We start from the raw sequence: 17,261 nt of genomic DNA, 5'->3' as shown, positions 1-17,261 counted from the left end.
GGCATAGCTCCGACCTCCTTCCTCTCCCATTTTGCACGCACCGTATTCTCCTTGCCATGCCGGTGCTCTTCCTATAGCTAAAGGCGTCACTCCGGCCGTAGGCTCGCCGGAACGCAGCTCATCGTCGACGCGCTCGCCGCCGCGCCGCCATGCGTGCGGCCAGCTCGCTCTGCTTCACGCCGCTGCCGCAAAAACGCTAGATTGGGCTTCGCCCCGTTGCCGTGATGCTCATGCACACCACGCCGGACCTCGCCATCGCCGGGAACGGCGAGGCCGCCACCGCACTGCGCCGCGATAGCTGCCACGCATCGTCAGGGCGGTCGGCGAGCTCCAGCCCCGGCGTGGGCAGCGCGCGGCTCGGCACGGACCCGAGCGGCTCCCAGAGCTCTGGCGGCTTGGGCGGCAGCTTCCTCCCCCTTTTCCCTCTCCCTCGTGCACGGCCGTGGCGTTGCGCCGAGCAGCGGCGGTGACCTGCTGTGCGCAGGGCCATGGCGGCGAGCTGCTGTGGCAGCAGAGCACGCGTGGCGGCCAACGGCCCTGTTGGATCAGACGTGGCTGTTCACGTAACCAGTCAGCGTCGGTCAAAGGTATTTTGGACCTCAAGTGATACACTTGAATAGATCGTGGACCTAAAAATGCATTTTCGAAGTTCATGGATCTAAACAGAACATGTCAACTAGTTTAAGGACCCTCAGTGCATTTTAGTCTATTCCAAATATAAGAATGTCAGCTGCCTCTGTGAAGTTTCTGGCCTTGTATTCCAAACAGAAATCCTGGACAGCAACAGTAACAACTTCAGCTGTCAGTTTCGACAAGAACTAGTATACTGTGGCGAATGCAAGCAGACACCATTAGTTTGAGGACAAAGCAGACACCATTTCAATGTACCAATAAACCAGTTTCAGTTTTCTGACAGAGCACTAACATATTGCTGTTGGCCTGTTGCTGCAATCAGCGGAGGTGTTGGGATCTGGCTGCGCTGGTGTTTTCCAACTCTGCATGAAACGTCGTACTGAAACCGGAGATCTAAGCATTGACTCCTGACGTGTCTCCGATGAACATCACCTGGACTAGTGTCACGACTCCTGAAGAACCAAAAGTATCTGTACATGTTTCTCCACTTAAACAAACGGTACTGGTATTTTGATACCTTCTTTTCTGAAGGGCAGGATAGCTCCGCAGTCAAGTGGGACAGGCCAATCACATTGATAACCCATTGTGTTATTCTAAACTAAACGTCAAACTCAACCACTCGCTAGAGGTACAGGGAGTTCAGGCAGCCTAGGCCCTAGGGTTAGGGGTTCTGTTGCAACGGCGAAGGGGTCGGTTGGTGACCTGCAGCTAACCACCTGAAATTCGACCGAGAGTTGAGAGATGATCACCTTTGTCCTATCATATCCAATAACAGGCTCTCTGGTATTGGTAGGACAGGCTTGCAGATGCAGAAGATACTAAGGAGCATGGGTAAAATATATTTTCACAGAAACGATATGCATTTATTCATGGATTTTTGAAGCAATCACTCGCTATTTTTCTGTGTTTACAGTGTGCACCTTTTCAGTGACCACGACGTCTCATGTTAATGGAAGGCGTGCACAATCATTGTTCACAACTTCAGAGATAGGGAAACAAAAGTGCTGGGTACAGTTCATCAGAACTATCGCTATTAGATATACAGTACTTTCGTGCAGAAAGTAGGACAACCGGCAAATATTACGAAGAGCGCCAAACCCACCATGTTCCCTCATTTTTCACATAACCATTCACAGTGCAGTCATTGACGTTTCTATAATGCCGTGCCATACGCCCATACCCCACCTGGATCAACCATTCAAAGTACATCAGCGATTGTGAACAACAAATGCACACCATTCACAGTACAGTAATCGTCTTATTGACGCTTCTACATTGCTGCGCCAGTTCTTATCCTGTCATCCATCAACAAGTACAATAACTAACGTACTGCAAGATTGATTTCTCATAACCATCTTAAGGAGTAAAAGCGTTCTCAATTCATAACAATACCAATAGCTTAAAATCTGCAGAGGAGCGGTGACAGGATCTGGGGAGGGAGGGGGGATGTGCACTGACAATACTAAGTGATACAATCAAACCCAATTACATCATGTCGTGCATCTAAAACATGGGCAAGACATTCCCTGCGTGATTATGTCGGCCAGGTCAGTGTCAGAACCAGTCATGAGTGCACAACGTTGATAGTTGTTCAAATCCCTTATCTTTCAGCTGCACTAGGGACGCTTATCACGCTTACGAAGGCCCATCCGGGATTTGGCGTATCTAAAATATGTTAAGGAACTTGATTGAAAAAAGTAAAAGAAATATGAATCGAAAGTAGTGAAAATGCATGGTTACTCTTAAAAAGCTTTAGCATGCATCAGCATTAGGCTATAGGCAACTAGTTAAAATAATGAGACAATAATTACTCTCAGAATGATTGTTATTGTTAACTTGCAATGCCAAGCTCTCATGAATTGAGGTGCTGAACAAACATGAACTAAACTCAGACTAGAAACCACAGAAAATTTTCCACATGATCTGGTGATGTGCTGCTAAAGTTCAGGCTTAACAAATATGTAATGCAACCAGCTCTCGTCAAATGTTAATTAATTAAAGCAATCAAATTAACACTATATATAGATTTGCAATCAAATAAACCCTGAAAAAGAATTTGCAGCTAAATATAATAGTAGAAAAGTTAAATTCCTTATTGTAGGATACTCTAAGCGTATTCCCTCGCCAGGTGATGAGTACAGGATAACTCCTTGGAGACGATTTAGGGCTTCAGTTGAGCTGTTCGCATCCTGCAGACATCAAATTAAGTTGGGGATTTACTTGGTAGATGTTCAAACACATAGATAGCAGTAGTAAAAAGTGTGACTATTGAACAAGCAGCATTGCATCACCAATGAACAAAAATGCTAGTTTTTCAGCTACTTAAAGTTGCTACCCACTATTCCATGACATCACATCAGGAAAGCTTTGCATTGATGACTGTGTATATAGTAGGATAACAATACCCAATGGGGCACTGTATCAGCAGCTGCGTTAAAATCAAGTATTCACAGAAAGAACATTAAAGTAAACCTGAAAGCATATAACTAGTTCAAAGGACAAATTAACACAACCTTAATTGACTGAATTCATCTTGTTTCTTCACATACCAAACTGGCATAACTGAAATTTTCTACTATATGATAAGTAGATACATGTTTTCCTTCCATAACCCACTTCACTCATTTATAAAGGCATAGCTGCATTTCCTCAGTTCCAATTCAAAAGATTAAAAAGAGAGAATCTCTGCAGGATTGTATAACCAGGAAGGAATCTAATTAGATACTCTGAACCTTTAAGAAAACTCCTTGGCTCAATTTATAGGGCATTGATGTTTCACAATATCTGCCTAGTGATGAAATAAAGTTTGTTATTCTTGTGCCAGCTCTAACTAAAGCTTCTTGATTTGACATGAACTGAAAGCTCAACCATTATATATCATGAACCCTATATGTACACCATAAACAAAAAGGACAGACAAACCCAGTGCTGGAAGCTCCCACGCAAGGTGGGGCCTATGGAAGGATTATATGAGGCAAGCCTTACCCCTGCAATAATTTGCAGAGAGGCTGCGTCGAAATATGTACACCATAAGCATCGTAACAAAAATAAAACCAATATTAGTTCCATGTAATGGCTGCCTTGTAGGAAATTAAGAATAGGCAGTATGATAGTCCACATCACTGTTTCATAGAAAATAAAAATAAAATGGTAATCAGGGACACAGGAAGAGTAATACTTTTCTTCACTAATCATTATACCTTGAAATCAACAAATGCAACTGGAGCTCCAAGCTTGTTTTGCATCTTCAGCTTCACAAATCCCGCACAACTAATGATGCAGATAAGCTTGTCAAAACAAAGATAAAGGCTTAACCATCTCATGAAGCACTAATATATTGGCAATACCTCGAGAAAACATCTATGAGCTCTTGCTCTGAACAAGCTGGACCAAGGTTCGCAACAAAAAGAGTAGGACATGGAGGATTATTCTGAGGCACAAATGTGGATGGATCCTGCAGGCAAGTGCATGACATAGATATGTAAACCTTGCACCTCTTTCAATAAAGCATCTCATCCAAAAACGAGAAGAAACAGACTAAAAGCTGACAATGTCGACACATTTCAGTTTCTTAAATCCTAAGCTTCGCGATTCTTATTCATAGAGACATGTGATTTATTCAGTATTCCATTGAACAATTTCAATTTTTAATATGGTTCAGTTGGCAAGCCAACATCAAAGGTCTTGTTCCTCATCATCTGGGCATATGATTGAACATGGTTTTGTTCTTCTCATCTGGACATATGATCGAACATATGTTGTATGTGTGGACAACCAATCAAAATACAATTGAAATCATTAAGTTGACAACATAATAAAGGATGCTTAAATTCTAACTGCAGATCTAATTGGCCAGGACAAGGACAATATTATAAATGCAGGAAATGACTTCTTCTACTCTCTCTTTTTCTGAAAAAATGGCATACGTCTTGTGAATGAAATAAATCACAAGTGCTCCCATTTATATAATGAGAGGACTTGGCAAAACATATCAAGTTTTGTAGCAATTGTTTACAGTTAGCATCTTAAATACTTAAAATGGCACAAAATCACCTAAAAAAAACTTGGAAGTAGCTAATTTGGGACTACTGCTGGAGAGTGACCCCCTAAATCCAAAATCTTGTTTCATTGCTTCAAAGTTTAATACCAAAACGACAACGCATGCCCTACATATTTGTATCAAGAGACAAGGTGTGGGACTATAAATTACCTTCCTGACGGAAGTAGTAGAGTCAATTCTTGTGTAACTGCATGATGGAACAGTGTTAATTAGAATAGTAATATTTCTTAAAAGTGGAGCTCCAATACAGTATAGATTGTCTACATCCTATTATCAGCTGGCGGGTAGCTTAAAGCTGATTTCCCCAACAAAATCACATGATAAAACTGTGCTCAAGTATTGTGCCATAACCTTTGTGCAGAAGAATAACCACTCAAGCTGTGTGAAGAATTACCCATTCCAGATATGTAAATATTGCTTCCAGCACCTGATAGGGCGCAAAGTGTGCCAAAGATGTGCAAGGTGAGTGCTTCGCAATAATGTTCAGCAATGTGAGTAAAAGAGGCGCTTCACTGAGGATATGAAGTCACAGATATACACATTTAGTAGGGTATGAACACAAAGTAAATAGTGGAATATATACTGTAGGAACTCAAGATAAACTAGTTTCCCTGATAGTTCAAAATTGACTGTGATGCTGTGAGGGAGTAGAACTGTGTTTGGAACAGCCTATGCATGGTTCGAGTGATTGTGATTGTAGTGGAGCTGAGCTCTAAGCACTACCTCATCATGCATAGACCAACATGGTGTGAAAACACATGTAGGGCGTGTTTGATATGGGCCATTTTGGGTGGCCCGAGCCCCCCAGCTGCAGCGACCCATGTTTGATTCATTTATACTGTTCCTTGGCCTGTCTCCCATGATGCAAAATAGGCTCTCTCTCCTGCATCCCACGAAACGCTCTCCAGGTTCGTTTCTCTGGAGCCAGGCGCGCTCCGTGCTCTGTCGCTGCATCCTGTCACCTTCAATCCCAGCCGCTCACCTCCCCTCCGGCAAGTCCTCTTCCCCCTCCCCGCCGTCCTCCATGGGAGCTGCCGCGCGGCTTTCGCAGGAAGCGGCGCATCGTCGAGGTCGCTCACCTGCTCCTCGTCTTCTACCTCATCCGCGGCCGCAGCGGCGGCCGGCTCCGGCGTGAGCGGCGCCGCTGGGGACTTCTCGACCGGGGCGTCCTCAGCGCGCCATCGTCCCCGCATGGGCGGAGGAGCTCGGAGAGGGCGAGCGCATCGCGACCCTTGCGGCGACGGCCATGGTGGACGGCCGCAGCAGCAACCGGCGTCGGGGCTCGGGCGGAGCGTCGAGGCGTGCCAGCAGCTTGGGCGAGCCACGCAGGCAGTTGCATGCCAAAACGCCGAGCGCAGCGCTGGTGAGCGGCGGCCATCGCCGGCAAAGCAGGTGCGTGCCACTGCTTGCCATCGCCGGCAAAGCTGGTGAGCGGCAGCCATCTCTCTCCCCCTTTATCTCCCGATTTTGCAAGATAACAAGATGATCGGCCTTAAAGAAAGTTGTTAATCTACGAGAGATCTCCATCTTTTCTTAAAGGACCATCATCAAAAGATTACTGGTTTTGAATATTTTGAATTTAGAAGAAGGGCACAATGAAGATCCGATGGCAGCGTTCTCACCATGGCCAACGCCTAGCAGGTGTTTGATAGAATGCCAAAAAAAGAGAAACATGAGGGTAACCTCACCCCATTTCAGATGCAAGGTCATCCTATGCATTTCTACAACAAATCAAACACAATCACATCCAGACCTGGCTCACTAGGAACATATCAATCAAACAACAAGCGTTGCCCTCGGCAACCAGGCCATGGCTGGCCATAGCCAGGCTCGCCGGCCAGGCTCGCCAGAGTGCAGATATCAAACACGCCCGTAGTTTTCTACCTGTTCCGCTAGGCGTCGATTAGCCGGCGATTAGGCGCGACTACGCACTGGGCGAAGCCCGTCGCCTCGCCTATGGGGGTAGTCGCCCATCTAGGCGGGCGGAGGTGGCGACCGGCGCGGAGAAGCAAGGGACAGGGGCGGCGGAGGTGGCGACCGGCGCGGAGGAGGCGGGGACGGGGGCGGCGGAGGTGGCGACCGGCGCGGAGGAGGCTGGGACGGGGGCGGCGACGTCGCGGAGGAGGCTGGGACAGGGACCGCGACCGGCGCGGTCGGGAAATCACCGTACGGTGGAAGGGATAGGGTTGGGATGAGGTCCCTTAGAGATAAGGTTGCTGTACAAATTGGGCTTGGGCTGTTTTATGGGCCTTTTATGTAATATTTGGCCCACATGTGTCCTGTTTTTTCTTTTGTAATAGACTTTTGTAGGTAAAATATGAATAGATATAGAACGCCTTGCAAAACGCCTAGCAACGCCTAGGCGCGATTAATCCCGCCTAGGCGCTAGGCTGAGGGTCAGCGCCTAGAATTCGCCTAGCGCCTAGCGGAACCATGAGTTTTCTTTCATGACATACAATCTCGAAAGCTACTTGAATGATACCTGAATCAGGAAATCCCATTGGTCTCTTAGTTCTTTTCTCAGGAGAATAAGGTGAATCATCATCTGATGACATCAAAAGTGTGTCAGCATCAATGAAGAACCCATAGTAGACCTGGAAAGATGTCCTGGAACTGAAGGCTACCTGATCTCAAGCGCTTTGATCTAGAATTGGATTTTGCAAGATCCACATGTAGAGAACAATTCTTTTCAAGGTCAAATACCATTCCCTGCGGCAAAAAAAAAAGGTCGATAATATTGCCGGTAACTTGATATAAACAAATTGCTTGCTGCCAAGACTTCTGACACGAAAAGAATCACTTTAAAGCATGATGAACAGAAAATGATGTGGGTAATGGTAGTTTAGCTGCAATGAGTGTGACTGGCGGACTGGAATATTGTTCAACAATATCGTGTGGAACTCTTACATTTGTGGCACTCAAGGCAGCTAAGGCAGACGGTTGATCAGCAAATACAGCAAATGCATATGCCTGCAACACAGAAACAGATCGACTAGGTTAAACATAGCTTTCGAAAAAGGAACAGCAAAAAGGAAGATGGAAGACCTACGGCCACGAGTGAAAGCCCTAGCGGTGGAGCATACCGAGGGGTTCGACTAAGGGGAGGGGAGAACCTTGGAGGATTTGCCGGGGCGGAGATGGGAAGAGACGTATCCAGGGAAGTCGCGGAAGAGGTTGTAGACCTCGCGCGGCTTGGCGTCGGCGGGGAGGCCAGCGATGAAGAGGGTGCGGAGCTCGTCCCGCGACGGGAGGGCCTGCTCCGCGCGGTCGTAGTAGGCGCCGTAAGCGGTGGGGGGCGCCGGCGCCGGCGCCGGCGGGTAGGCGTTGCGGTACGCGCCGTACGAGGAGGTCCCCGGCGGCGGAGGCGGCGCCGGCGGATAGGAGTGGTTGAAGTACGAAGCGGCCATGCGGCGTGCGTGCGCGGAGAGCGGGGGGTCCGGCAGGCGGTGGCTGCAGGCTGGCGCGGCGCCGGCGGTGGGTGGAGGAGTGGCCGCGCGATGGTCTAGCCGACGCGATTTGGTGACTTCCGGCCGCGCGGCGGTGCGGGTGCGGCCGACGGAATTACGGGGAGTCGGGGATGGTTTTGGAGTCCGGGTTTGGAAACTTTGGCCTGGAAATATCCAATAATTTGTTCAAATCTGCACTATGTGGGTTTGAATTCGAAACTTCTCTTTTTTCAACACCTGAGAGCTGAGTAACAGAGTAGTCAGGTGGATACATATCTCGTGGTCTTCATAGTCCTTTCAAAAACATGGAATTGTTAGTAAAACTATATAAGGTGAGAATTGTAGATATTAGTCGAACTTTGTTAACACGTTCGCCATTAAATTAAAATGGTAACAACGAACCAATAAATATGATAATAAAATTGTTTACAATTATTAATTTTCTTTTATTTGAAGCAATATTACTATATTAGTGTACCGATCATATGTTTTTATCTTGTGTTCCACATTGACATTAATGCTGCTACACAAAAAAAAATGATTAGGTGCTATTTGTTAAATGTAATGAGAGAGAGACAATAAGTCTATTTTGCAAGACTTTTGTATGGAGAGATGGATATAAGCTTTTACTTGATTGGTGGTATTATATGCATGTTAATGATTTTTGCAATATAATATTGCAACATAGGTGAATATTGGACCAAGTGTAATATAGTCAGTTTAATTAATTGAAATACTAATGGTGTGTTTGGTTGGGCTGCGTCTTTTGGGAAAACTATTGTGGGCTGTAGCTTTTGAAAAATCTGTTGTGGGTTGTAGTCTGGAAGCCCGTTTGGTTGAGCAATTGTGGCTTTGGGTAAAGCTGATTTCACTTACAAGCGGACCCCACATGTCATAGGGGCAAATTACTTTCTTCCTCTCTCACCCAATGAAAGCATCTAGGCCCCTAATTCGAGTTTTAGTAATTAATGACAACGGTTTGTGGATTAACGATTTCATTTGAGATAATGAGCATAGGTTGATTCACGGATGAAAGTGATTTGATTGTGAACGTATGGAGTTTTGGAGATGATGTGCAAAGCTCGGGTTCAAGCCAAAGATATAAAATAGGGCTTTTGCATTTTACCGGACACAAGGTGTTTAGTGGATGAAAAGTGACCGGATTTGTTGGATAGATAGCCGTACTATTAAAAGGGGTCGTGTACTCGTATTTGATGGGTCTTTAGTGCCATTTTGCTCAAAATGTCTAGATGCATGCATGAGGGCTAATGATGTTTTGAAATTTTTTGAAAAAGATCAAATTTGAGAGCTGACTGCACAAGTGCGGATAGTCCGCCCCTGGGGCGCGGACGGTCCGCACCCGTACCAGAGAGCATGTTGGCTCTGGTGGGAATTAACCTTGGCTGGCGGACAGTCCGGCCCAGGTGGGCGGACGGTCCGCCTCTCTAATCAAATTTGTACTAGAGACTTGTGTCGTCTCTGTTAGAAAAGAAAGTTGAACGGCGGACGGTCCGCCCCTGTGGCGCGGACGGTCCGCCGGTCATTTTGAGTTTTGTTCCAGAGACGTTGCATCTCTGGTTGGGCTTAATAGTTGTACGGCGGACGGTCCGCCTCTGGGGCGCAGACGGTCCGCCAGCTAATTTCATTTTGTACCAGAGACGATGTTTGTCTCTGGTGGTTCAGAACATTGAACCGCGGACGGTCCGCCACTGGGCACGGACGGTCCGCCAGGGCTCCAACAGCTAGTTCTGACACACAATGAATGCACTCTGACTTACTGTTTTATAACGGCGGACAGTCCGGTTTTTGAACAGCGGACGGTCCGCGATTTCGCAGAAAAGAGTGTAACGGCTAGTTTTTGAGGGGATGGCTATATATACCCAATGTCCGGCCATTGGGTGATTCACTTGGCCATTTGGACTACATTCTTTACACTATAGAGCTAAGCCACCCCTCTCTCACACGCACGTGCTTAGAGATTGCATATTTGAGAGTGTGAGAGCATCCTAGTGCATTGCATCAAAAGTTTGAGCTTTGTGGCACTAGGAAAACTTCAAGCAAGCGTCGTCGACTTGTTACTCTTGGGAGTTGCCGCTCCCTAGACGGCTTGAAGAAGAGGATTTCGTGGAGCACCTCCAAGGAGATTGTTGAGGAGCCCCAATTTCGGTTGTGAGAGGTCTTGTGCTCACCTCACCGGAGTGGTGAAGAGCAACTCTAGTGGAATCGAGGTGTGGAGCGGTTCCTTGATTCAAGCCGGCTCAAGATCAAGAGAGTTCTTGATAGAGGAGCGGTTGATGTAACATCCCTAAAATTCACTAACCAATTTCACTCGCTAAAAATCATTTTCAAAACCTGTTGCAAAAACTTATCTTTTGAGCTCAAACTCCTTTGTCATCTAATTTTCACCATGCATCTAATCTACCTCCAATTATCTTTCCCGTGCATCTAATCTCCATAAACCCTTTGCTCTCTTTTCCCCCTCACGTTCTTGTGCTTGCACATGCAAGCTGCACACGCACAGGCCATCCACAGCATGCTGATCACCTTGTTTCAGCAGCTGCCGCAGCGTGCAAGCCATCCAAGCCAGGCCCCCTCTTGTCGTGCCCATCTCGCCATGCTCGAGCAGCTCTCTGCCACGTCCACGCCTCTGCAGCTCGCCTGCCCGACCCGTCCCTTCACCTGTGTTCTCACGCATGGCACGTGTAGCTCCCCATGCACTCCACGCGCACCCGAGATGCTTGCCGCGCCGCTCGGCCCCTGCACGACCCGTCGCGTCGTCTTGTGCTCGCCTTGCCGCTCGCGCCGCCGCTCCGTGACGCCACGCCAACGCCGAGCGCCATTAATGGCCGCCGGGATGCTCGCCGGCCGGCCGGCCACCGCGCCCCCCTCCACCGCCTTTCAGCGCCTATAAAAAGCCGCCCCAACCTGCCGTCCTCGCCATCCTGAGCTCGCCAAAGCCATCTTGCTCGCCTTCTTCCTCGCTCCTCTGTTTTCCCCAAGAACAGAGTCACGAACGCTGCCGTCGATCTCCCCAACCAAGCCATCTTAGCTCGATTCCTCCTACGGTGAGCACCCCCACACCCTCCTCGACCCTCCCCAAGCCGCGACCTTCTTCTTCCCTGCCGGAGCAGAGCTCCCCATGGGCTCCCATGGCCGCAGCCATGGCTGCTCGGGGCGGACCCCTTTCCACACCCTCTCCCATGTCCGGAGTCCCCGGAACGGAATCCCCTTGCTCTCCTCTCTCTTCCTATGCCCTCGGCTCCGAGAACGGAGGTCGGGAATGCCATTCCGACGAAGCTCCGGCGAGTGCCCACGGTGGCACCGCCTGATCGAGGATGTCGTCGTTCTGACTCCTGTCCCCGTGACTAGGGATGAAAACCGTAACCAAAAATCTCGTTTACCGGGGCTCGTTTTCGAGGTTTTACTGCTGTTTCAAAGAAAACGGAAACGATAACGGTAACCGAAGAAACGGAAACGATAACGGTAAAAAAATACGGAAACTATAATGAAAACGATTTTATCTCTTTCCGATCGTTTCCGCGTTTTATCGTATTTCCCCGGTAATTTCCGCCGGTATTTTACCGGGAAACCTTCCTGTCCGACAGGTACTCCCATTCTCCCAATCTCCCATCGAGCTCCCAAGGCCCAGCTCGGCTCATCTCCACTCCAGTCAAATAAATACTCTAACCATCCGTCACCCCATCCCAGAAGGCAAGGCTAGAACCCTAGTCGACCACAATCGGCGACTCCTCGATCCTCGTCTCCTCGTCTCCTCGAGACCTCGACGCTTCAACTTCGCCGCCAGCCCGCCGCCTACCTTGGCCTTGGCCAAGCGCCTCGTCTACCACCAGCCTGCCTCGTCTACGCCTTGATATGTCATATGTGCATGTGTGTGTAGCAGCAGCAGCAACACTGCACTAGCACTACTATGTCACTTTTGAACCCTGTCGTGTGTTTTGTTTAATGGCTAAGGTTGAACTTGACCTGCTGTAGTGCTATAATATTCTATTGCTTATGTTGACGTGTCGCTATGTTGAGGTGATAAACTGATAATATTTTCCGTATGATCTTGCCTTATTGAAACTATGTATGGTCATGTCTAACCGTTTTTTAACCTATAAATTATCGATTTTCGACCGATATCGAGCTATTCTCGATCGGATAGTTTCGTTTCCGAAGTTCCCGTATTATCGGCACCGTATTCGTTTCCGTCAATACTGTTATCGATATCGTTTCCGAGAAAAAATGTGAAACTGAAAACAATTGAGGCTTCTTCCGATCGTTTCCGACCGTTTTCATCCCTACCCGTGACCCTCTCCAGCCCTGCCTCGTTTAGTTCAGCCATCCCACATAAATAAACTGAACCCATCAGCCCAAGTGCAAGTCCGCAAAGCCCAAAACACCACCAGGCCAACAACATTCCTGTACAGCTCAAAGCCGTGAAGCTCCCTTGCATTTTGTTAATCTATTTTCGGAATTAAATAAACACCCAATATTACAACTACAATATCTCACACATATAAACTCCAATTCCATTGATTCTTTTCCCTAAATTCCTATAAAATCATATACTACCCACTCATCCTATTTTCGTCTCTCCTTGAACCCCGGTTTAGCCCTTAAACACCTCCTTAATCTATCATTTCATGCGCCAAAAATCCTCTAATTGCCTCCAAATTCGACCACGCCATTTCTAATATATTTTTAGCCATGCCATTAGAAAATCATCCAAAAATATTATTCCGGTCTCCACATCTTAATTTTCTCTAATTCGAGCTCGACGATAAAACCTTTATTTCTTTTTATTTATTGTGTGTTTGTTTGTGTGCACTGTAGATACTGGTGTGAACGAGGGAGAACCCGTCGAAGAGTTCACCGAGCAGTACCGCGAGTCGGAGCCTGAGGAACCGTACCGCGAGCAGGAACTCCCGGAAGGCTTTGAAGACGGCAAGTTCAATCTCATCCTTTGATGCATATTTTGTCCCAGTTTTATAAACACAACCTATTGGTATGTTTTATAAAACTGCATATGTTTTGACTGCTGAAAACATGGTTTGATAGCTACCCCTTGATTTATTATAACCATTCCTTGACCACCTAGATTAATGTCTGAATATGATTTATTCTATTTGGATATTAATCACTGCTAGAACGCTTAGGACCTCAAACACGGTACCACTTGTTTTATAAAAAGAAAATGTGTGAGTGTGTGGGAAGGGAAAATATGGAAATTTTCGAAAAGATGAGTTTAGACGGGATGGATGTCACTTCTGTGTGAATTACCGAATGGTGTGCTTGTACCTGTGTGGTTGAGAAATGTTGGGAGATATCTATCTTGTCATAATTAAGGACCGAGTTGGTGTGTCATCTTGCCTAACTCCACTATCGTGCAAACCACTCGACCGTTGTATAGGCAACGGCTTTGCATAAGCCCCACTAGTTAGTTTGATAGCCATCAGGAGAGCTGAGAGCAACGGGTGACTAAGGAGAAGGGATAAGCTCTGTGTGACTGATGCCCCGGTTAAACCTCGGTGATAGGTCGATGACCCCTTGGTGGATCCCGTGGTGGCTAGTCAGGTCTAGCTAAAGTGGGTAATGGCTTTGTTGGGATCTGCACTGACACTAAGGTGATCGTGCTATGATACCCCGCTTGTGGGTAAAGTTGCACACCTCTGCAGAGTGTAAAATCTATTCGAATAGCCGTGCCCACAGTACTGGGCGAGTTACGGTTTGGTCACACAACTAGTGTTTCTTCTAGGAATGGATGGGTTGGCGTGAGTTGTTTTGGAAAAGTGTCCGACAGTTGTGCCGTGTGCTACGGCGGATGAGGAGTCCGGTAGCAATCTAAAACTTGGATCCTGTGTGGATCAACCCTACGTGTTACTCAGTGCAAGATAATGGCTTTTGAAAACCCCCTTCGTTCAAATAAACCCATGCATAAAAATTAGCTTTCCGCAAATTAAACCCTAGCCTTATCCTTGGTTTACCCTGTGCATTATATTCTGTTTATACCCCCTCCGTGGGTGTGGTTGGATTTACTGAGTACGTTTGTACTCACCCCATTCTTAATTTTGACAGAGGAAGATCCAGACTTCGTTCCCGAAGACGTTGAGTAGAGGTTCCGTCCTGTACCCAATCTTGCCTGTGGATAGGGTCACCCGCAGGAAGTTCCGTATGGCGCAAGACTCTGATGACCCCCTCTTCGTAGTTAATATTGTTGTGTGGGTGTTAGTTGTTATCCTCGCGATAGTGGCGCTTCACTGCTCACTTCCGCGTAGAGTTGTACGGTGATGTACCATCTGATGTAATAAAAGTGTTATCAGCCTCCTAGGACTGATATTGTATCACTTTTAAGTCTTCTCTTATGAGGGGGCGCTTTAGTTGACTCTTGGAATCCACCTCAACGTGGATTAGGGGTGACCGGCAAGTCATCGACACCACATGATAAAATCTTGTGTCAATCCCGGTTCCATCTCTTGCTTATTTTGTTTAGTTCATTTACTTTGAGCTATTTACTTTCCTAGAGATTGTATTTGATCTTGTCACTCTAGGTTGCAAACCCAAACTAGAGGTAGTAGTAGTAAGACATAGGGCTCTCTTGTTTTACTAATTAAATTTCTCTAGTAGTTGTGGTTTTAGATTTTAAACCGCCTATTCACACCCCTCTAGTCGGTGTTCTTAATCCCACACACATCTTCTTCTTCCTCTCAACAATCTTCTTCCTCTCTCTCACCTATCTCTCTCTCACCAATGAAGCCCCCTCCCGCGTGCCGGCGCCTCCCCTCTACTCCACCTGTGCGCAGGCGGCGGTGGAGCTCGCTCTCTCGCCAGCGACTCCCCCTATCTTCCTTCGAGGACGCAATGTGGCGGAGAGGCCGGGTGCTTGCGGCGGTAAGGCGAGCGGGCGGCGGCGGTGGCGCGAGGTCGCGGCTGCGGCGGGGCGAGCTGGAGGCGGTGGTGGGGCAAGGTCGCGGCGGCGTTGGGCGAGCTCGCAGTGGAGAGGTGCGACAAAAAATAGAAATATGACCGGTATCTCATAATCAGTGGCATGTGAGTAATTTTTTGACTCAAAAGCCAATAAAAACAGGGGTGAGACGTGCTTTTGATTTGTACGGCAATGAAAGCTGCTTTTGGGCAAAAGCACATCCGGCTTTTGGGAGGCAAAAGTCAAAGTCAAAAGACCAATCAAAAGCATCCTGAGACTCTCACAAGAGACACCTCCTCAAGATAGTGCTTGAAAGGTTAAGACAAATCACTTTAAAAAATGGCTCTTACATCATTACATATTAAGGACTTTTCTAGTGGCTAACCCATAATCCTACATGGCAGCCTCACGAATCAATGCAACCACTGCAAGTAACGAATCATAGAGGTGAGAGAATGAACCGTTTTTGGGAGTGGACTCCTGGTTATTAAAGAAAAAAGCTGTTCCATTAGAGCAAATACAACAGTGCAAACAACTGCTGTTTTTTTATCACAAACAGATAGCTCAACAGACAGTTTGTACAATGAACTGTCTATAGGGTGATTAATTATTCCTTTGACACACAAACTCATGGTGATATAGAGTATAATTGACCTTTGTAACCATTTTGTTGCATAGATGAGAGAATGCACAATACATTCAAATAATTCGTATGAATCTTATATATATAACATATTAAATCATAATATATATATAAATATTAATTCGCATGGCTTTTTTAAGCAAATTTTAAGCCACCTACAACACATTAAATCATAAAAGGCATATAAATTAATAGAAAACATAGCAAACTTATTTTTCTCATATTCTACACAAAGAAAAAAAAGATGAAAACGTGATTTTTATAATTTTATTATTTTCTGTAATTTACTAGACATTTCTCATTTTTCAAGTAGTAAGTAAGAAAAACATTTAAAAAAGTAGAAAATAAACAATTCTCGAGAGTAAAGGTTACAATTTTAAAATGTAAATATAAAAAGGAGTCTAACAAACTTTGTTTCACATTATGTTGGATCAATAAATAATTTAATATGCATTTAAATATCCAATCACAAATAAATCTATAGATAAAAACACAGGACAATAGCATAGGTATTCATATTTTATAAATGTGAAGCATCACAGGACAGATCCAACAAAATAAGTTTGAAATCATTTGGACCTATATTTATTTTATTATAGATTTCACAAAACCATGAACACACAAGTATTACTAAGTATCCCTTGCTTGCTAGTTGGCCTCATTTGCTTCGCGCTAGGATTTTAGCGTGCTAATAAATAGTGATATTTTGACTGCTAATTATGGTGTCAAACAAAGCCAGTTTACAAAACTAACTCCAGACCATCGCGCTAGTGACCCTGAAGAATCTAATAAGACTTTTGACCGCACGATTAGAGGGTGGTCACTGTAGCTAATCATCGATTAATTACTGTCATTAGATTCGTCGCGAAAAATTACACTCATCCCTAAAAAGATTTTATAAATAGACTTCATTTAGTACTTCATGCATGCGAGATTTTTTTTCGGAAAACATGGGCGCTATCTTTGTAGAATGCCAAACAAGACCAGTGTTCCTCTATTCATAAACGACACCGTGGGGAGTAGCACCGAAGGAGATTTTGGGGAAGAGGATGGTGCGAACCTGAGGTGGCAAACGAAATCCTCCGGCGCGCAACGGATCCTGGTCTCCGGCGCCTCCCGGCAGCGTTTCCTCTAACAGGCGGCGAGTCGTTGCTCTGACCTGGGATGGGAGGGATGGCAATGGGTACCCGAAATTTGATTACCCAAGAGGTTTTATTCGATAAGAAGACGGGTATGGAATAAGTTTTCTACTCGTGGGTATGTTAATGGGCAAAATTCATTACCCATCGGATATGGTGGGTACGGGTACGGATGCATACTACCCAGGTCCGTATCTAAGCACGTGCGGGCCGTGCGACCGCACAGGGCCCCCGAATTTGAAGGGCCCCCAAAATATTAGATATAATTAGATATAGTCATGTAAATACTTTAATTTAGTTAATTATTAATCCTATTTGTAGCAAAATATGGCCCAAATTGCTCCTAAAAGATAAATCATTGTAGACGTATCACTTATCACTTCCTTTTATATGGGTGCTACTCGGGGTCAGGTGT

The 17,261-nt window shown here is 46.1% G+C and overlaps 1 protein-coding gene across 3 annotated transcripts in view; it reads right to left on the bottom strand.

Annotated features, from left to right (window-relative positions):
* LOC120668549 (U2 small nuclear ribonucleoprotein B''-like) overlaps positions 1 to 8,260 on the bottom strand; it is a 61,036-nt gene extending 52,776 nt beyond the window's left edge. Inside the window, exons 1-10 of one of the 3 annotated variants that reach the window (XM_039948291.1) lie at positions 7,807 to 8,258; positions 7,601 to 7,663; positions 7,318 to 7,402; positions 7,176 to 7,238; positions 5,045 to 5,120; positions 4,844 to 4,880; positions 3,981 to 4,087; positions 3,834 to 3,903; positions 2,740 to 2,822; positions 1,849 to 2,298 (exon numbers count right to left, since the gene is read on the bottom strand). In XM_039948291.1, coding sequence (XP_039804225.1) covers positions 2,250 to 2,298; positions 2,740 to 2,822; positions 3,834 to 3,903; positions 3,981 to 4,087; positions 4,844 to 4,880; positions 5,045 to 5,120; positions 7,176 to 7,238; positions 7,318 to 7,402; positions 7,601 to 7,663; positions 7,807 to 8,100 — 927 coding nt within the window. In that variant the 5' untranslated portion in view covers positions 8,101 to 8,258 and the 3' untranslated portion in view covers positions 1,849 to 2,249. Of the gene's footprint in view, positions 1 to 1,848; positions 2,299 to 2,637; positions 2,823 to 3,833; positions 3,904 to 3,980; positions 4,088 to 4,843; positions 4,881 to 5,044; positions 5,121 to 7,175; positions 7,239 to 7,317; positions 7,403 to 7,600; positions 7,664 to 7,806 lie in introns of those variants that run through there. The other 2 variants (XM_039948292.1, XM_039948290.1) reach the window with 2 other exon arrangements.
* Positions 8,261 to 17,261: the final 9,001 nt, after the last annotated feature.

This window comes from Panicum virgatum, chromosome 4N (genome assembly GCF_016808335.1).
Source record: "Panicum virgatum strain AP13 chromosome 4N, P.virgatum_v5, whole genome shotgun sequence".
Lineage (NCBI taxonomy): Eukaryota > Viridiplantae > Streptophyta > Magnoliopsida > Poales > Poaceae > Panicum > Panicum virgatum.
This window is presented reverse-complemented; position numbering and strand designations above follow the sequence as displayed.